Consider the following 22,467-nt stretch of genomic DNA (forward strand, 5'->3'; position numbering starts at 1 on the left):
ATGCATACATCAAAATTTTAATTTACAGTTATATTTTTTTATAATATTGAAAAAATATTAACAATACTTGCAAATTCTTTTTTATATTTAAAAATTATAATTTTGATTTACGTTGCAGCAAGCGCGAGGAAAGTGACTAGTGAATTTACTTCTATATTTGGAAGGCGAAAAGTTGATCAAAAAATTGTTGGTTGTGCATTGACCTTAATTAAATTATCACAAAGTATGGAAACACAGTAATTAATTAGATTATCCGAACACAACAATTAATCTAATTAAATTAAAAACCACACACATGTTTCATGTTATTTTACTTAAGAAGGCACCACTAAGACATTAGAGCAACGTATAAAGAAAGAAATAAATATAAAAAACTTTAAGTTTTGAAAATTATAACTAAACTTTAGAATAAAGTTTTAATTTCATAAATTCTGAATATCAATAATAATAATAATAATAATAAAGAAACTTGATGAAGAAAGTGACTCGTTAGTTTCTATACGTTGTATGTGGAAAAATATTAAAAAAGAAAAAGTAAAAAAAGGACTTTTCTATTCAGTTCTGCATTCAACAACGCTGATCAAAACCAGCTTATCACCTCTTGCTTCAACAGAGTGCTTACTAGGGAATGGATAGTTTGAGTGAGCCGTGTTCATAGAGAAGAAACCAAATTCACGAACTGGGTGAAGAACTTTGCTGTAAGCGTGGATGTTGCACTGCTAATCTACAACTTAAAGCCTTAGAAAAATTATTCAGGGGAGCCTCAGTCAGACTTGAAATCCCTGCGACCCATATATTTTGATTTGACCTTTATCTTGTGTTTTTTATGTCAAAAAATTGCAAGACCAGTTTCAATGTAAAGAAAATTTGATTTTTTATAATTGTTCTAGAAATAAAAAGTCTCAATTCAAATGTTATCTACCCTAAAATTGACCCATAATATAAAGTCAAAATCCATGAAAAAATTAAAAAAATAATTTTTTTATTTTATTTTAAAAGATAAAGCCAGCTATAAAAACCTTTAGATGGCAACCAAGATATATTTTTTACACCCTAAACACACTACAAGAAAACCACAAGAGAGAGGAGGTGACATTTAAAAACAAAAATAATTAGAACTGAAAAAAACAAAAAAGCTAATAACAACACCTTTTTCAAGACATCTTGTTATTTGATTTTTTTATAATTTTTTAGTGATATTTATTCTATTAAGTTTTTTATTTAATTATAAAATAATTTTTTAATTTAGGATTTTTTTATGTAACCTAACCATGGTTATATAAATATTTCTTTGATTGAATTGACTCAGTATTTATTAAGTGTTTTATTCTGAACTTCATATTTATGTATGCTTAATTATTGTTTGCATAATTTAGGATTTAGTTTAAGATAATTAAGTGTTTTATTCTGAACTTCATATTTATGTATGCTTAATCATTGTTTGTATAATTTAGGATTTAGTTTAAGATAAAAAAAATGATAATTGTTCCCGTCATTGTTTGAAATATCATAAGAAATCTATAAGACAAAAATAACCATGAAACTTGTATAATCCTTAAAGGGTTTTATTATTTCTAATAAATTTTGACAAGTTTAGAATTTTTATAGGGATATAGAAAATTTAGATGCTCGAGAGAAATTAATAATTAAATTAGTATAACCTAATTATCAACAATAATAAAAAATTTTGATAGGATTAATTATGATAAATTTAGAAATCTTAGAATTTGTTAAACTTGATTTCAATATCTTTTAATTATTTCTTGTTCATTTTATTGTTTTTAGTTTAACAAACTTTTATAATCACATCATCAAATAGATAACAATTTAATAATTTTAATACTAATTGATAATTTTTACAACTCCTCGTAAAATGATACTCTACACGATACTCTACTTATTCATTTTATTACTTGTTACTATTAGTAAATGATACAATTAAAGAGTTGATGTTTTCTTCTAAGTGTAGAAGTGTTAAAGTAATAAATAACCCAACAAGACCAGGGTTAAATTACAAGGAGATTAACTGTGTAAATTATAAATAAAAAAATAGATAATAACAAAAAAGAAGTTGAAGTCAACTTTCAGATGTGATATTGATGTGAGGATTTAAACAAGTATAAAACAATTGTCAAGGTTAGATTAAAGAATCCACTAATAGTATTTTAAATAAATATAATATATATTTTTTTAATTATTAAACTGGAAACCATATACAAAAGAAATTTCAATCGGATTATAATTTATTAACATGATTATATTAATTATTTTATTTAAATAATACCAATACTTGTAAATGTTGTCAGACATTTATGGTGATAACTTATGTTAAAAACAAATCAAGTTCATTTCATAGCACAAATGTCAGTTATACTTTACAGTTGGGCTATGAAAATGCCAATTATTTGTTGCACCAAGGGTTGTTCAACACAAATCTAGAGTAACCATTTAACAAGTAAGATATTAAGAATGAGTAAGATGATAAATACAAAATATATTAGTATCAAATATTAAAGTACATATTAAGTTTATACTATACTTATGTAACCTTTTTAATCTTAAACAATTAATGTAACATTTTTACTTTGATATAATAAATTTAGCTGAATATTATGAATAAGAGAAATATAGATAAATAAGATAAGAATATAATTATATAAGTATAGTAAAGGAAATGAAAAGTATAAATAAAAGATTAAAAAAAATATATAACATGAAATAAAACTTGAATATTACAAAATACAAAAAAAAAAGTAAGAGCAAAATCTTGATTTGAAAAACTAAGAGGTCTAAATGCATGACAACCACCTACTTTTATAAGCTAAAATTTAAAACTATTAATTTAATGATTAATTGTTGAGTAGGTGGCCCCTATTGAATTGGTAACAATCCTTATCTTCTTGTCTGTTAAAAATATCATTGCTAACATCAGAATTTAAACAGATAATTTTCATGAAAGTTCTGAAAATTATATTAGTTTTCCAACAAAACAAGAATGAGCTTATATAAACTTCTAGAACTCAAGATATGAGCTAAATATTTAATAGTATCTAGGTTAGAGGACAGATTCTGACTTCTCTGTTGTTGCTATAATTTGAACTTGAAAACGGTCTTTTTGAATCTTAGACTTTTTATGAAAATTTTAATCCCATGTCTTAGTTTTTTATTCATATAAATTATATTTAAATCCAAGTTCTATAACTCCAGTTATGATCCAATAACCGAATGATATTTCAATTTGAATTCAACTAATATCTTTTATTTAAGTTTAGTCATCTTTTTATTTTTTCAATTTCAATAGTTAAACTCATTTATCAATAATGTGATCAAGCTACATTTAAAATAAATATTTATCATAAATTAAAGGTATCTTATATTATAGACTTGTTATTATTAAATATACTTTAATTAAAGTGTTATTGATATTTCAAGTATAAAATAATAATATAAAATTTTAATAAAAATATATTTTTAAATACTAATTAGCGAATATATAATTTTCTCATTGCTTCTACTGGTTAAACTCATTATTATAACATAAATGCACTCCTTAAGTAAATGTTAAAGATTCTGCATCCCTTAAAAGCTAGTGAGATCTCTTAGCATTAGCAGGTCGTTAAGAACCCAGAAGCCAAGAAAAACCTGAACAAGTTCTCCACAGCTTTCCTAGAATAAAAAAGGAAAAATGGCTAAACAAAAAACGGAGATGACATACCTTACAGTCCCTCTCAGCCAGGAACACGCCTCACGCAACAGAGATCCATCACTGTTTAGTTTTTTCTGCAACTGTAACAATAATAATAATAATAATAATAATAATAATGAGCTATGAAAAGACCTATTAACCCCGGAATGCTTAGTTCTTTTATATTCTGTGAAGACAATTTTATGTTTGTTCATAAAAGTGGTTTTTAATTTTTTTTTTATCTATTTACTAATTATATTATATTAAATATATATATATATATATATATTATTTTGAATATTTTTTTTAATTTTATCTCTTAAAATTTAATTTTTATATTAACTTTCATCATTATTTTTATAATTATTATTTATTTTTTAATTAAAATTTTTTATCTATCAAATTTAGTTATTATTCTTTTGATTGTTACTTATTTTATTTGAAATAATTTATGAAATGATAATTATTATTATTTTAATTTCTTTATTTGTTAGATTTGATCTCTATTATTTTGATTATTATTTATTTTATTGAAAATAATTTATAAAATTATATTTTTTTTCAATTTCATTCTTATTTAAAATCTTAATTTTTAGGATTTGTTTCTCATTATTTTAATAAATTAAAAAATACATTAATAGATTATTTTTTAGCTTATTTTTCATAATATAATCAAACATTAGAAAATATTTTTCAATTTATTTTCTATTATACTATCAAATATTAAAAAATAATTTATTTTTTAAAATTTATTTTTTTCAAAATTTACTTTTAGAAAAATTACATTTTAATAAACAAACAAAGTTAAAGAACACTGAAGTTTCTGTTAATTTTTTATTCCTTGTTAATGATGAAAAAAGATGGAAAAAAAATTCCCTCTTTTCTCATCTATTTCCGCCCCATGGCTTTATTCACAATATTATAAAATAAAAAGTACAGGATATTTTAAGTAAATTTCATAACAAGGCGTTATGACTTCTTACTTTTATAGTTATACGCTATCATTTTATTAATGATAGTTAGGATGGTTTGAATACAAGATTCAAATTATGATCTGTTAAAATTTAAAATATTATTATTTAAAATTAATTAATTTTATATTTTTAGGTTATTTTGATATAATAATATTAAAAATAATTTTTTAAAAATAAAAAAATTATTTTAATATATTTTTAAATAAAAAATATTTTAAATTAAAACTATTACCATATTTTTAAACACATTCTAATTATATTAACAAATTAAATTTTCTTTGTGCTATTTATAATTGTGTTCCAAACAACAATTCATGAAAATATAAAGATTTTCATGTTTGAAATTAATTATTTTATATTTTCTTAATAATTTATATGATGGTGTTAAAATAATTCTTTAAAAATTAAAAAAATTATTTTCAAAGAAAAATAATCATGAATTATCATTGATGTTGCATGGCCTGACCACTTCAATAAAACAAAGCTAGCCATGTCATTATCTAGGTGATATTGGATTTGTTATTTATTCATTTATTCTTTTAACAAATCCAATACACGTGTTTGGAGGCACAAGCAAAGATACATTTGACCTTGCGTGTCTTCCTTGACAAGGTGTACTGGACGACTGGAAATGACTGTTGAACAGCTTTGGAAATTGCAAAACGTACTGTGATGAAAAGAGAAATTATCAATAACTTAAGGACCTATTGTGAACCATGTTTTAAGCAGACTTTGGTCAAAGTTATCAATTCCATCAATTAACGTCAATTATGGGCACTTTTTCTTAAGTTTTAATTTTATTTTTTTTTACTTCAAATTTATTTTTTTAATGTATTAATATCAAAAATATTTTTTTATTTTTTTAATGTATTAATATCAAAAATAATTTTTTAAAAATATTATTTTAATTTATTTTCATTGCAAAATAAATAAATAATATATTTTTAGTTTATTTTCATTGCACAGTGCAAGAAAGTTGAGCTAGTATTTAATTGTAGTGGTGATTATTTTTAAAAATAGTTTTTATTTAAAATGTATCATAACATAAAAACAATTTTAAATTATAAAATAATTAATTTAAATAAAAAATTAAAAAAATTTTAAAAGTGTTTTTTAAACATAAAAATAAACACATTCTTGAAGGAGTGAAAATTTAGACTTGATAATTTGTTTAAGGTAATTTTATATAAATTCATAGTGGTGAAATTTAAATCTTATGAAATTAGGTTGCTTGATGTTCCATTAAAGAAAATTTAATCTTATTTTATTGCATTCAAAAACTTAATTTAGGGAATAAATTTGACAATTAGCAATAATTTATTATTTTTTTATTTTAGAATTATTTGTTTTTCTTCTTTTTAAATATTTTAGGTTGTGAAATTTTAAATTTTTTTTATCTTTTTAGTTTGAAAATTTTATATTTTTAATATAAAACTTTATTTTGATCACATGACTTTAAGAGAAAAAAAAAGGAAAATTTGTTAAAAAGAAAAACACAAGTAAGAGGGAAATAAGTGGATGAACAATATTCTATTAAAAATATTAATCTAATTAACTCGAAACAAAAAATCTAAAATTATTAGTCAAATATTGTTGATATGGTTTATCACCCTATCATTTCTAAAGTACTTGGTAATTAGTTTGATGTTTATTATAAAGTAAATACAATTTTTATGAACACATAAAATGTATAAATTTAATTCAAAATGGTATAACTTAATTAATGAAGCTCCAAGTTTGATTTTTTAAAATTATTAATTTAAGTATTATAAATTTTAGAATTACTAGAAACTTACATGATAATTAATTTTAAATTTTATAAAATTAATCAATATACGAACAAATTATCTTGAACATTTATGTTAATAAAAAAATATAAACTTAAAAAAATGTTTTCACTAATTGTGCATAATGATTTTGTTGATAATGTTTATTTGCACCGAAGCATTTGAATCCAAAACTTTAAAGTATTGAATAAAATTTTTAAAATAATTTTATACACTCTTTAACACATTATTTTAATTAAAAGTTTGTACTTTAACTTAAAACCTGGATAAAACTAGATAAAACTATTATTTTATGTTTAATTTTATTAAAAGAAATAGACCTATAAATCTTGAACACCTAATGATCATTAATTAGGTGTTCTTTACAAAATCACATCAAGAATGAAGGCGACTAATGAAAACATATATTAAGTCTTTTTGGGTTTTATTAGGTGTTTCTAAGAATTTTCAATGTTTTATTTTTCATATCCAATTAAAGTAAGCATATAAAGTCTCGAAGAGTTTGAACCCTAGCTTTAAAATGCGAACCTTTCCTTTCCTTAATTTTTCTTTTTTTTTGGTCAGAAAAATTTAAACCTTTCCCTTTTCTTTTCTTTTTTTGGGCAGAAAAATTCAAACCTTTCAAGGACGCAATGGTTGTACTTTCAATTCACAATATTTTTTTCCCCAGTTCAACTCAAGGTACACTATTTGCATGTAAAGTTACGAAAATATTCCCATTTTTTCTTTAGTTCTTAGCCGGCAGTCTTTGTCCGTTGCGTATTCTAAGGTGAGTACTCGTAAAAAAATCGTTTTCCTAGCCGTTAAACTTCCTGTTGTTTCACACAAAGAGTTCGGTGGTATAAATATAAGAGGGAAGTTCTTGGTCTCAAATCATAAAAACACAGACATTAAGGAAGAATATTTGTACGGTAGGTACGTAGTTGATTAATTTACTGCATAGTTAGAAAACTTTGTTCACGATTATGAGATTCTGCATGCATTTCTTTATCATTTCTTGTGCTAACAACAAAACTTTGTTCATGATTATGGGATGATCATCCTTAAGAAATACTGGGGACCATAAGCTTCAAGAAGAGGGATTTGTCCAGAAGTATAGTTGATTAATCTGATTGTGTCACAGAGGAATATCTATATATATTTTTCAAGAAGATCAAGAAGCCAGCAAAGCCAAATCTCCAAGCGTTCATGGTTATGAAGGGAAGGAACTTTGATTTGGTCAGCAAGGTACTGGATCGCAGCGCAGTTTCATCAGCTGGTCATTTTAGGGGGCTTGATGCTGCTGCAACCAAGTTACAAAAAGCTTACAAGAATTATCGGACTCGTAGAAACCTTGCTGGTTGTGCTGTTGTTGTGGAAGAGCTATGGTAATTAGTCCGATGTAGCTAGAATTATATATGTAACTTAATTTGCTTTAGATCAACTACTTTCGATATACGTTAATTTCAATTAATACCATAATAAGTATTTATAGTAATCATCATTAACTCCGATATATATATATATTCATTATTTTCAGGTGGAAAGCTTTAGATTTTGCAGCCCTTCGACGGTGCTCGATATCATTCTACAACTCGAAAAGGTCAGAAACCGCTGTTTCACGATGGGCACGGGCTCGGATCAGGGCAGCCAAGGTATATATTACAGCCACAATTATTTTTTTAAGTGTTTTTTATTTAAAAATATATTAAAATAATAAATTTAATTTTAATTTTTTAAAATTTATTTTTTACTTCAACATATAAAACGATATAAATTATAAAAAAACAATTTAAATTAAGAACAAAACTTCAAAAATTTTGAATTATTTTTTTAAATACAAAAACAAATATACTCTGTATAGTCTTTAAGATGTTTGCTACGGCAAGTAGTTTAGCTACCTTCTGCATGGCTTTGTTTCATTATAATAAATAAAACTTTTAATCCAAAATTAAGAAAGATCATTGATTAGTCTGTGTTTATTGCTGTTGTTGCAGGTCGGGAAGGGTTTGTCGAAGAGCAAGAAGGCTCGGAAATTAGATTTGACACAGTGGCTTGAAGCAGTAATTAAGTCCACATTATATATATAATTTCATTTATCTAAATATATACTTAATTAATTTCAAATAAATATAGATCCATGATAAAAGCTGCACTACGTACATTGCTGTGGTGTTACAGATTGATCCAAGACATCGCTACGGAAGAAACTTGCACTTTTACTACAATGTCTGGTTTCATAGTGATAGCTCGCAACCTTTCTTGTATTGGTGAGGAAAAAAAAGAGAAATTGTTTGTTTTTTATTTATTTATTTATTTTAGTGTCATTTCTAAGTAACTTCTTCGTGAAAACGGATTAATTAAGGTTGGATATCGGAGATGGGAAAGGAGTAAACCTTGCCGCATGTTCCAGGACCCAACTACAGTGTCAACGCGTTAAATATCTTGGAAAGGTAGAGCGTCTCTTTGTATTTAATTAATTTTTAGCGCCAAACTCACACTAAATTTTTTTTTTTTTTTTAAATAATCTTCCTTTCCTTTCTAAGAAAAATACATAAATTCTATTCCGATTTTTCAAATCTCAAACAAAAAACGAGCAAGATATTGACACATGCATTAATTAGAGTTTATAAATTGTTCAATGAAGAAATTAAATTACCAAAATATATGTCAAAAATATACTAATAATAAATCAATCAAACTTATTATAAAATTATATAAATTATATATTAAAGTTTTATTTAACAGTTTAAAATTTTTAATAATATGTTTATTTGATATAATATCAAAGTTTTTTTAATCAAATAATTATGAGTTTAAATTTTATCACTATCATTCTATTTGATAAAAATTAAATATAAGGTGGTATGAGCCTGTACAAGATTTAAATTTAAATAACTTTTATTTAAAATGATATGTTAAAAAATAATATAAATCATATCTTATAATTTTATTCAATATCTTAATTTTTTAATTTTTTATGTGTGAGGTGATTTGTCATTACTTAACTCTCTTTTTTTTTTAAATATTTGGAAGCACCTTTCTAAATCAATCCTTATATAGTCAGCTCAATTTGAATTTCCTTTAGAAATCAAATAACATCACCAATCATAAACTTGGAAAGCATACGCTATGTATGATGCAACCCAAAAAGAGTAATTTATTTATTTACAAGTTCTAAAAGGATACATAAACAATTGTCACTGTTCATATTACATGTATTGCAAATAAACTTGATTATGCTTTCAAGTTTAATTTATATATTACATACATATATCACAATTGATTATTTATTCTCTTGCAGCAAGAGAGGGAAGAATATGAAGTGATTGTTGAGGCTGAGAAGCTTATTTACAAAAAAAGTAGGCTACCTGTGGACACGTTTGATGGCAACAAATGGATATTTGTTCTTAGTGCGTCCAGAAAGTTGTATGTAGGGAAGAAGCAGAAAGGCTTATTTCAGCACTCTAGTTTTTTATCTGGTGGTGCTGCCATTGCTGCTGGCAGATTGGTTGTGCGTAGTGGGTTTCTTGAGGTATATATGTGTGTGTGTGTACGTTGCATGCACATATAAGAGTTCCATATTCCTCATTCCTTGTCATATTCACGCAAAAATGAAAGAAAATAAATTCCTCCATGTTGTTTGATTAGGCTGTATGGACCTACAGCGGTCATTATCGCCCACCAGAAGAGAATTTCCAGGAGTTTATTAGTTTCTTAGAGGAGCAGCTTGTAGACTTAACAAATGTTAAGGTAAACATTCTCCATGCATATAGCAATTAAGCACGAAATATGCATCTAACTCTTCGTAATTTGCCTTCGCAGAAGTGTCCCATAGACGACGACATCCCACCTTCCAATGCTAGTTTTGATGATAACGAGAGTAATGGAGAGAATCGATGTTCCATTTACACGGAAAATAGTTCTTCCAAAAGTGACGGTGGAGATGTTGCTGCCATTTCCATTGCAAATTACACAAATGGAGAAGATAGAGGGGCACTGGTGTTGTAATTGGGCAAGCCTTCTGCATGCAGATGGAAAAGCAGAGTTGGAGAAAACCAAGCACAACCACAATTCCAGGCACTTCGTTAATTCTGGGATCAAGACATAGCCCATTTCCTAATAAAAAATAATTTTAACATTGAATTTAGTAATTAGTTTGGTTTCTTTCAAGAAATTTAATTCTTAGGGATGTTGATTCTCAACTTTATATTTTAATTCTTTTGTTTATTTATTCAATATAAAATATATTCATTAATTAGTAAATTCTTCTTACTTGTAATTCATCTTTAGGGATTGCTTAGACTATTAATCTTTAAGAAAAATATAAAAATATAAAAAAATTAAATTTTTTTAAATGGGCCGGACTCGGCCCAAATCAGTGGGTTGGGCCGGACCCGGCCCAAAACCAGCCCCCCCTCCTTCATTTGTTGCAGAACGTGAATTAATTCACGTTCTGCAACAAATGAAGGAGGGGGGGCTGGTTTTGGGCCGGGTCCGGCCCAACCCACTGATTTGGGCCGAGTCCGGCCCATTTAAAAAAATTTAATTTTTTTATATTTTTATATTTTTCTTAAAGATTAATAGTCTAAGCAATCCCTAAAGATGAATTACAAGTAAGAAGAATTTACTAATTAATGAATATATTTTATATTGAATAAATAAACAAAAGAATTAAAATATAAAGTTGAGAATCAACATCCCTAAGAATTAAATTTCTTGAAAGAAACCAAATCCTCTCTTTGTGTCTGTCCTCCTTTCACTTGCTGCCTCCCCTGCTTTTATAGGCAAAAAACAGGGGAGGGGACGTGGCTGGTGCGGCCACTGTGTAGCTGCTCCTCCACCGTTCTTCAAGCACGTGGAAAGTGGGTTGTGTCGGTGTCTTTTTGAAGTTGAATTATCGGTAAAAAGATCGGATAAAACAGAGGAGAAAAACACATTTTCTTCCCCTATTCTCTGCATGTCCAGGGGAAGAAGATGTGGTACTGTTCAAAACGACACCGTTTTGAGTTTTTTTTATGCATAGTGCATATGAATAGTGCATAAAACAGCGTAGCTTTTTCCAAAACGCGTCGTTTTATTTAAATGAGATTTGGCGCCAAAATGTGTCAGATTCAAAATCAAGCCTTCAATTTGGGCGTGTTTTACAATTTGATCCTTGGTTTTGGATTTCTTCAACAACAAGTATGAAACTAAAAAAACAGAACTGAATAAAACCAAAATCGAAAAACTAGAAAAAAAGCAAAACTAGAAAAAAATAGAACTAAACCGGAAAAACCGAGCCAAACTAGAAAAAAATCAAGCCAAATTGAAAAAATGAAGTTAAATCAATTTGAACCGGTTTTTATCCTAAAAAAATAAATTGAACCAAAACCAACCGGTTTAATTCAGTTTTGGTTTGTTTTTTAACATTTGGGTTTGATAAATTTTCTGGATAAAAATCAAATTGAACAAAAAATGATCACTCCTAAGAGAAATCTTCCTAATAAAAGATATACAATGGCCAAAAAGAGAACATAACAGTAAGCACCAAATAAGAAAAATAGCTTAGATAAGTCATGTTTAATTAAGAAAATACAATTGCTAAAGTAATAAGATAAATTCTTTAGTAACAAAATTACCGATAGATTGAAAAATCATCAGTATTATTTGGAAAATGTATAAAAAAAATTAGATTAAATTAAAATTTTAAATTAAATATTACAAACAAAATCATCGATGAATTGAAAATAGTCGGTGATGTTTGGTGGTTTCTAAATTTTTTGATTAAATTAAAAATTTAAATTAAATATTACAGAAAGAATTACCAATGAAATGATTAAACATATTAATATTTAATTAACCATAAGTAAAAGCCCCAATAAAAAATCTAGAATTTATAATTTCACAAGATACCCGTCTCCTTTCTTCTTCTCCTTTTCTTCTCCTATCCTTAATTTTTTTTTCTTCCATGCTCAGGTATGTCTTCTTCTTCTTTTTTTTCTTCTCACTTTTTTTTAATTGGTATATTTTATGAATTTTTTTTCTTACTCTTCTTAGCTTCACTTGCACTTTAAGGTAAATATCTTTCTTTTTTTTGTGTTTTTTTCACTATATTTGTTTTAATTTTATTTTGAATTGTTTTTGTTCTTAATAGTTGTATGAATGCTATTGTATGATTTTTTTTTCATATGATATCAATTTTTAGTTGATTTATTTATAGGATTTTTAAATTTTTAGCAATCAAAACTTTATTTTTTGCATATGAATTATTTTTAGTTGAATTTATTTTTTTGTATTATTTTTTTGTTTTAAATTTGTTTGAGTTTATTTTCTTTTTTTTTTCTAAGCGTTTTGAGTATTATAGAGTGTTAATTTATATTAATTTAATTATTTTATAGTTTTGTAAAATATTTTTAAAAAATATTTTTAAATAATTAGCAATGAAATTACATACGATATTTTGCTGAGAAAAATACTTATAAAATAAAGTAAATAATTTTTTTACGTGTCTATTGGTAATAATATTTTTTTATTACTAACAGACAAAAAATTATAGATAAGAAATTTATCAACAAAGTATTTTTATTAGTGATTTTATAGATAAATTAATTATCAACGAAATAATAGTATAAATATCAATAAAAAATTCTGTCAGTGGTAATGAATCTAATGAAGTTCTAATGAAAAGGATTGACAAACCAAAGGCCGAGAAAGCTGGGGAGAAATCACTGAAATTTTTTGTCATCAATAAGAGAAGAAAATCGGGCAACAATCATGACAAAATAATAAACATCATGGAATCCAAGTTTTTAAAGTTTTGAGTCTTTCAAAATTGAAGAGGAGCAATGGAATTAATTTTAAAACCAATTTAAAGAGAGTCCTTTAAGTAATTATATGCAATGTATTAATTATGTAACTATTTTTTGAATCTCTTGAATTATGCACACACTATATTAATACTATATTAATACTTACATTAAGTATTGTATTTTAAGTCCAAGTCTATAAGCACTTCCTCGCATTTGAGATTACGTAATATAAGATCCCCCTACTTATCTTCTCCCTTTTCTTGTCTTTTTTCCTAAAAATATCGCTGCTTTGATCAGCTAGCTGCTGCATGCACCCATGTTCTTACAAATCATTAATCTGCAGCTCTCAGACCAGGTACGCATGAATTTCCATCTTCTGTTGGGAACGAAAGGGAGCTGTCTCTTTGTGTAATAGTTATGGTTTGTTTCATAAATATTAATCTTTCTCGCTACCTTTATTTGGACACTCCTCTGAATTAATTTCCTAGTTCTGCAAATCAAGAGCTTCTTCTGCCTTCCTATCGTGTTCTAATAAATCCTGGCTACTGATTTACCTCCAAAAATAATAAATTATAATTACTTATTTCTAGGGTTTGCTGAGAATAGATATTCCCACAGTTTGCTTTCAAAAAATAAAGAGTACAACGTTCACAGTAAGATATTATTAGGGTTTTCCTGCAGTATAGGAAAAAAAGAGGTTTGCATCAGTGGAAAGCAATCAAATATTAAACAAGAACAGTTTAAAAAAAAAAAAAAAAAGATTCACAAACGGACACAATGTTTTCCCATATATCCTTTAGATTTTTGTAATTATTCATCAAAAATTTATTTCATCGTGCATCAAATCTAAGCAAACAATGCATGCAATATTTAATGAAGAAATGTATTAATTATGCATCTAATTAATTAATTAAACACCTTTCAAACTCAGTTTCTTTTCTTCTCATAAGCATATTTTTCTTATAAACTCTTTTATCTTTTACAGTACTAAACAATAAGGAACGGAAATTTAAGTTCAAACACAAACATAAAACCCATTGATAACACAAAATTATTTCATTTTAAAAGTTTAATGTTTAGTATTGTGATAATATTTATTTTTTAAAATATTTTTTGTTTGAAAATAAATTTTAATATTTTAATATTTTTGAAATTAGTTTTTTATACGATGAAATTAAAAATAAATTTTAAAATTTATTTTTAATTTCATCATATAAAAAATTAATTTTAAAAATATTAAAATATTAAAAAATACATGACCAGTTCCGTTTCCAAACAAGATTTTAGTATATATTTGGAAACATGGTAGAGATTGTTTTTAAAATTTTTTAGATTGAAAATAAATTAATATATATATTTTTTAATTTTTATTATTGATATTACAGCATTAAAACAATAAAAAAATATTAATTAGTATTTTTTCATGAAAAAAAATTAAAAATTGTAAAAGCACAGCTAAACAACACCTTAATTGATCCCATGTTTAAAAAACAAACCAATTAAGACTGCTGCTACATACAAGCCTACAACCTCCTCTACTTCTTCTTCTTCGTATAACGTGGAGCGGCAAAAAGTCCATGTATCCGTTACATTCCTTTATTCAAAATTTCAAAATTCAAACGGCTCTCTTATTTAAAATCATATCCTCCTCCTACCACCCCCGACCATAGACATAAACCCCTCTAACCTCCTCAATCTCCATCTCTTCTCCAAAAATGGGTGCTTCAGGGAATTGGCTCAAATCACTAATCACTCTAAAAAATCCCCTAACAACGACAGACCAGGTAATCTTCTTTTGAAGAAAGAACCTTATGCTGCCTTTTGTTTTGTTTTTTTATGAGTTTCTCTTTTTTTTTTATGGGAAAAACAGAGGGATAACAAGGGAAACAAGAAGAAATGGAGGCTATGGAGGAGCCCGTCAGAAGGGTATATACAAACGTCAATCAAGGGCTCGAAAAGGGTCCATGTGGCTTCGTCAGAATCGTCTGATTCTTGCCTTGTAGCCGATGATGCGTTCACTGCTGCCATGGCTACTGTTGCCAGAGCTCCAACTAGAGATTTCATGATGGTTAAGCAAGAATGGGCCGCTATTCGGATCCAAACTGCTTTTCGAGGCTTACTGGTAAAATGGGTTCCTTCAACTTCTCGGTTTTTTGTTACAAATTGTGAGATTTCAAGGTTTTTGTCAAAATAGGTTTTGTGTTTTCTTGAGTTCTGTAGATTTAGCACCTGTTTTCAATTTCATGTCTCTGAATAAATATTTCAAAGTTGACCAAGAAGAACAAATAAAGAAGCAAAAGGAGAAGTTAATTTCTGATTCTTGAACAGGATCTGATCGGTGATAACCATTTGAAGAGTTTCTGGTTTTTTTTAAGATACTTCAATGGAGAAATTACAAAGGATGAAATTTGATTCTTGAACAACTGAACCAAAGTGTTCTAGTGTTCAATCTGGTGTCTTTTTTTTCTTGAGCAAACCCATATCAAATAAGCGTGATGTACCTCAGTTGTAAAGCCATTTTGTTATTGTTTGTAATTGTAATGCGTAATGTTGCTGCTCCGTTGTAAAGCTATCACATTCTTTATTGCCTCCACAATCACATGATTATTGTTGAGGAAGCATTTCATGACTATACAAATTTTCTGCTTACATTGTAATTCTTTAATTAGATGTTTTCTTTTCTTTGATTATTTGGTTGCTTTTGGGTGAAAAGTGTGGTGCGATTGCTTGGGAAAATTCTGTTTAGGTTACGAAGGCTTGTTTGGATAATTGCAGGCAAGAAGGGCTACGAGGGCTTTGAAAGCGGTAGTGAGGCTTCAAGCTATATTTCGTGGTCGGAAAGTCCGAAAGCAAGCTGCTGTGACACTGAGGTGTATGCAAGCTCTTGTTCGGGTTCAGGCTCGAGTAAGGGCTCAAACTGCGAGCATAGCTGAAGCTCAAGCACAGAACGTGTTGAATGAGTGCATGTGCCAAGCTGATCCCATCAAGCAGGCGGAGGTATCACATTAACTTTTACCTTCACTTCTGTTTTCCATTTCTTCTGTTTTCTTTCATTAGAATATGTTGTATACGATTTGATACAAGCTAAATTTAATCTGAATCTAGCTATTCTTGAAATTTATTCTGTCAGAAACGATGGTGTGATAGTCCAGGAACAGTGGATAAGGTCAAGAAAAAGTTACAAATGAGAACAGAAGGAGCCATTAAGAGGGAGAGAGCAATTGCATACTCCCTCTCTCAACAGGTAATGAAGCTGGGAAGGCTAAATATATCCTGTATATTTCTTTGTGTATGAACTAGACAATCAAATTAAAGAAAAACTGTTGTCATCACAATTTGTTTATCAAGTATTCTCTTTTTTTGCTTTCAGAAATCAAGATCTAATTGTGCAAGCCCGTGTAGAAGAACAAGCAAGTCAGCATTGTCTCTCAAGAATCAGTCATTGAATAACAGCAGCCCTGGATGGAGCTGGCTGGAACGGTGGATGGCAACCAAGCCATGGGAAGATAGACTGGTGGAGGAAATGCAAACCAAATCATCAGAGATTCCGTTTTCCAGGAAAAGCGAAGATAATATTGCCAGCTTCTATTTCTCTAAACACGACTCAGAAAAAGTGAGAAGAAACAAAGTTTCAACCCGAATTCTTGCTAAACCTCCTATTGCCAATCATGTTACTCGCTCCTCTTCAACACCAAGCTCTGAATCCCTATACAACGAGAGCTCGTTATCAACTTCATCTACATCTGCCTCACCAATACCAATTTCGAACGACATGTCAGTGGAAGAAGGGAGTTATGACCAAAAACCTGCTTACATGAATCTAACCGAGTCAACTAAGCTTAAGCAAAAAAACAGCAGGCATTCTTCTCAAAACATCCAGGGGCAGATGATAGAGGATAAGTTTCTTATGAGGTCAATGGAACTTTTGGATGAAGACTCTAAGAGCAGTGCTGATTCCAATCCTTCATTTCATTTGTCAAGGGATCTTTACCCACCATTGCCTTTGGGTAGACATGATGAGATAAGAAATCGAAGATTCTAAGGGAGATCAAACATGGCTGCTTGTTGATCAAGTACTTGTGTGTTGTAGTAAAGTTCAGGAGTTTAATTTTGAGCTCAACTGCTTGTTGTCCATGGCGATCTGAAGCTATTCATGTGACAGAGATTCACATCTAAGGATTTCTACCAGTACCGGTTGTGCTATATGTAGCTGAGGTGTAGATGTGGAATGATTATGGCATATGATAGAAAGAAACTACTTTCTTTTTACATTGAAGTGTAGTCCATGAGGATTTTACAGTAGAAAGAAACTTCCTAGCAAACTGGCTTCCGAAGTAACCACAGCCCCTTGGCCCTGCATGGTTTGGTGCTGGTGCTGTATAAACCTGAATCATCAAGCCAGGGTTCAAGCTTTGGTAGCAGCCGACTCCAAAGCAAAATGTGCTCCAAGAAGCCAGAGGTTTCTGAGAAAGCTGTAAAAATATGGATTATGAAGTATGTAAAGTCACGTTGTCACTGATTAGAATTGAATTCTTAACTAATGTGCTTGTAATTATGCTTGTCAATGCATTGGATTTCATTAGTTCCTGAATACTTTTGTTGGCTCTGTTTCAACCTTAACCATGTGAGGGAGGGGAAGGATAATTCTAGTCAGCTGGTTATGACGCGCGGTCAATAGCGACATGGAAGACTTCAATAGAAAAATTTGATTATAGATGATCAAGCAGAAAAACCGCAACATTTCATGCCGCCCTTATTCTGCTGCATTTTCTTGCTTTGTGTACTATTGTGTTTATTCTAAATTTGCATCCAAGCTCTTTTTTTGTACCGGTTAGCCAACAGTCTATAAATCAATGCATCAAACTGAATATGGGTTTACATCAGTGGGATAGCTTTTACTACTGGCTTGCCTAGATGATGCATGAACAGCCGGCATTATTGATAATTGAGAAAAAAAAATGGTAGTAAAAGTAATTCATGGTTTCAAATGGACTTTATATGATGAAATGGTTTAAATCTAAATTTTGAAAAAATTATAGATTAATCCCCGAAACATTTTCTAAGATTCTAGACAAAATAAAAGATGAATGATGAGTAGAATTCTAGTATAGTTATGAATTTTTAATATTTTCAATTTGGTTCTGTCATTTGATAAAAAATATAATTTGACCCTAAAAATTTGATAAAATTCCAGAGTGGTCCCTGGAGTATAATTTGAGATTTTGGACAAAAATAAGAATGACTTATGGACATAATTCCACTATAGTTATGAATTTATGATTTTTTAGTTTGGTCCTTCAATTTGACAAAGTTACAATTTGACCTTTAAAAATATAATAAAATTCAGATTGATTCCTAGCTATAAAATTGGCCTTTTCATATTGTTTTGATAAATAATTGAGGGTTATTTAGTGAATTATTACTAATTTTATTATTTATTTTATTATGGATTATATTTTGAAAAAATTATTTAATTTTGAGTTTTTAGAAAAATAATTAGTTTAGTCTAAAAACATGACATGTTATGGAATATACCCTTAGATAAGTGTATTAAATAATAGGTTATATTTTTTTTTGAGTCATTATTGAATATGACTTCTTTGTATTTAGATAATCTTGATATTTTATCAGCAGGATATAAGTAGGATTTCCTTTTATATCTGCTTTTGAGTGTTGTTTACTTTTGAGTCAAGTGAGTGAATAATTTTTCATATGCATAAGAAATATTATAAATATTTAATCTGTTAATATGAGTTGGATTATGCTTCTTGATATATATATATATATATATATATATATATGTTGATTATTATTCTTATTACAATAAAACATGATCAATTATTGAATCTGAATTCTTGATATGAACTAATATATATTTTAAATTGACTTCTAAATTGATAGCTTCTCATTTGATTGATTTCATGAGTTGAGCCTTAAGATATGAATATATTTATTTGATTATAATTATGAACTTATAGTATATTAGTTAGAATTCTCATACTAACAGGGTAGAGTTAGTTTTTGTGCACATCGTATTTGAACCCTAGTTAGTTGAGGGAGTCACCAACCTGTATAGATTGATCATCCCACAATACAAAGTCTCATGCTCATTGCATTTTGATTTTCTGACGAGTTTTATTTTATGATATTCTTGTTATGGTCTCTTTGAGAAACCTTCCTATAAGAATCTAGAGCTATAATTGTGTATATATTCATCATTGTTATATTACCTCGTGTGTATATATTGAACGTTATTTACTTACTGAGTTGTTGAACTCACCCTCTTGTTACTTATCTTTTTAGGCTTTTAGCTCGTTAACAGGTCATTTTGTTGGACTTTTAAAACCTGCTCTTTTGGTTATAATTTGTACTTTTTTTTATGTCTAGTTAGTGTTCTACACCTATAAAATTATATTAACTTTTGTATTAAGATAATCAAATTATGTTATGAAATTAATTTTGTTATTAGTGCTGCGTTGAACTCTAATTAAGTTATTTGAAAGATAAGTTCGTATGTAAGTTTATGTTCATATAGGTATAGAACCTTAGAGAGGAACCTTGCTCACGTATCAGTTATGGATTTGGGATTCGGGTCATGATAGATGAGAACTTCAAGCTTGAAAGGAAAGCAAAGAAACTTGAACTTTCTTTCATGGGGGTTGCTATGAAAAGAAGGAAGGGTAGTGTGGGGTCTTGGTTTTGGATTGCATATTTTCTTTTTAATGAAAGGATTAGTTATTTTCCTTAATGTTCATCTTCTAATTTGAGATTATTGTGGTTTGTTTCATTAAGTTTTTACCTCCTTTCCTTTTTACATCATCTTCACAAAAAAGAAAAGAGAATTGGAGTAGAGTAGTGATAATAATTGAGGCTTGGTTTGGTATATTGTTCTTGATTCTGGGAATGTAATGCAACCAGTGCTACACGCCCTTTGTCACCTTACTATTTTTACAAAAAGAGGGCTTCACCATCTTTACAGTTTAATCGAAGAGAATAAATCCTTTATAGTTAACAATGGATTAAAGCTTCAGTATATAGGGCATGCATCGGTCGAAAGGACCTTGTATAATGATTCATATAAACACCAGGTTCAATATTAATGAATTCACATTTTTGTGTAAAGAGCTGCAAAACACCACAATTAACGAGACAAGTTAAAGAACACTTAACCACTCATCACTTTTGTCTCAAGAAAAATCTAATCCTTAAGCAAAACGTATTTAAAACCTTATCGGTACCATTGATTTAAAAATATCATAAGTAAGTATTGGAGTTTACAAGAAATAATTAGGGAATAGCATGACCTTTATTATTATGTATTGGAGTTCATAAATCTAAACTTTGATTAAACATCATGAGACAAACTGATACTTCCTTACCTAATCTAAAATTAGATTTATTCTTAAAATTAAAATTCATGAAGGAATTAATTCATACTCGATATACTTATGCATGAGGAATATGTTAAAAAAATACATACTAAAATTAAATACATAGACCAACAAAAATAAGCAAGCAAACAATCATAAAATAAAAAAATCCATAAAGCTCAATCTAATTAGACTAGTTCCCAATGGAGTTCTCATCCTGTTGGGGGCGTACACAGTGTTGAATTGTAGGTCTGCCTCTTAAATTGAAGGGTTTTGAGATTAATTATAAAATTATAATTTTGAAGAAATCGACATTTAATATCATGGTCACTAGAAAACCTAATAGTCTGTAAGAATATGAGTAATGAAACTAGTTGTAAAATGAAAAGATATCACCCTAGTATACCCTACCAATGGTTAGCTGTATTTTTTATTGACTATTTTTCTAGGTTATTGATTAGTACTTAAAAGTGAATTTTTACCATGGCTTTATATCATCATTTTGCACTTAAAGTATCAATAACTCCTTAACTAAAACATGTTTTATAATAATATATCTAATAATATAAGATATCTTTAATTTATGGTAAATGTTCATTTTAAATGAAGGCCTATCACATAAATGAAGGGATTGATTGATGACTTTAAGAACTTAAATTGCAAGGGCAAAGAGATGACCAAAATTAGAAAAGAGATGTCGGTGCAATCCAAACCAGAACACTGTTCGGTAATTGAGTCATATCTGGCGTTAGAGATCTTAGATTTAGGTCTACTTTATATGGATGGAAAGGTAAGACATAGGCCGATAGCTTTCATATGGAGCCCAAGATCTAAAAAGGCCATTTTCAAGTCCAAATTATAGCAACAACAAAGAAGCCCGAATCTATCCTCCAGCCCGAACACTGTTCAGTATTTTGACCATATCTGGAGTTCTAGAAGTCGAAATGAGCTGAATGTTTTACACAAGAAAGCTGAGACAATATCTAGAGTTATCAATAATGTTTTGGGCAGACAAGAGAAGATAAGGATTGTCACCAAGTCAAGAGTTGGCCACCCACTCATCAATTAGTCATCAAATCAATAGTACCCAATTTTGGCCTATAAAAGGAGGCATTTGCCATGCATTTAGGCATCTTGGTTTCCAGATCAAGATCATGCTCTTCCTTTCTCTCTTTGTATTTTTTGTAATGTTTATGCTTTGCTTTCATTAATATTAAGTTTATGCCTTTCATTTCCTTTCCTTTACTTAGTTAACTCTTATCTTATTTATGTTCTTATTTTGTTTATTTATTTTTCTTTCTTTCATTATGTCTAGCTAAGTTTATTATGTCAAGGTGAAAAGGTTACACTAATGGTGTAAGAATAAGTATAGTGTAAACTTAATATGGACTTTAATGTTTGATACTAACATGTTTTATATTTGTTATCTTGTTCACTCTTTAATACTTTGCTTGTTAAATAACTAATCTTGATTTATGTTGTATAACACTTGGTACAACAAATGCTTGGCACTTTCATAGCCCATAATGTATGGTATAACCGACACCTGAGCTATGAAAGGAACTTGATTTGTTGTTAACATAAGTTATAATCATGAATGCTTGACGAGATTTACAAGTATTAGCATTAATTGAATAAGATGACTAATGTAATCATGTTAACAATATATAATCTGATTGGAACCTCCTTTGTGTGTGGTTTCCAATTCAATAATAAGAGTTTATACTATACTTGTTTGATATACCATTAGTGGAACCTCTAACCTTGACATTTGTTATTATCATTGTTTAATCGTTACATTAATATTCCATCTCAAAGTTCTCATCTTCTTCTTCTTCTTCTCCTTCTTTTTCTTTATTATTATTATTATTATTATTATTA

General features: G+C 28.2%; 2 protein-coding genes across 2 annotated transcripts; both read left to right on the forward strand.

Moving 5' to 3' along the window:
- Nucleotides 1-7,634: 7,634 nt before the first annotated feature.
- Nucleotides 7,635-10,436, forward strand: LOC105114860 (uncharacterized). The gene is made up of 8 exons (XM_011011558.1): nt 7,635-7,813; nt 7,966-8,080; nt 8,423-8,488; nt 8,607-8,695; nt 8,791-8,878; nt 9,730-9,960; nt 10,077-10,178; nt 10,251-10,436. The coding sequence occupies exons 1-8, from the start codon at nt 7,635-7,637 to the stop codon at nt 10,434-10,436; spliced, it is 1,056 nt and encodes a 351-aa protein (XP_011009860.1).
- Nucleotides 10,437-14,871: 4,435 nt separating this feature from the next.
- LOC105114852 (protein IQ-DOMAIN 1) lies at nt 14,872-17,781 on the forward strand. Its single transcript, XM_011011544.1, has 5 exons — nt 14,872-15,000; nt 15,087-15,338; nt 15,992-16,213; nt 16,347-16,460; nt 16,587-17,781. Exons 1-5 carry the CDS (start codon nt 14,932-14,934, stop codon nt 17,256-17,258), a joined length of 1,329 nt encoding a protein of 442 aa, XP_011009846.1. The 5' UTR covers nt 14,872-14,931; the 3' UTR covers nt 17,259-17,781.
- Nucleotides 17,782-22,467: the final 4,686 nt, after the last annotated feature.

Source organism: Populus euphratica, unplaced genomic scaffold (assembly GCF_000495115.2).
Source record: "Populus euphratica unplaced genomic scaffold, PopEup_1.0 scaffold777.1, whole genome shotgun sequence".
Taxonomy (NCBI): domain Eukaryota; kingdom Viridiplantae; phylum Streptophyta; class Magnoliopsida; order Malpighiales; family Salicaceae; genus Populus; species Populus euphratica.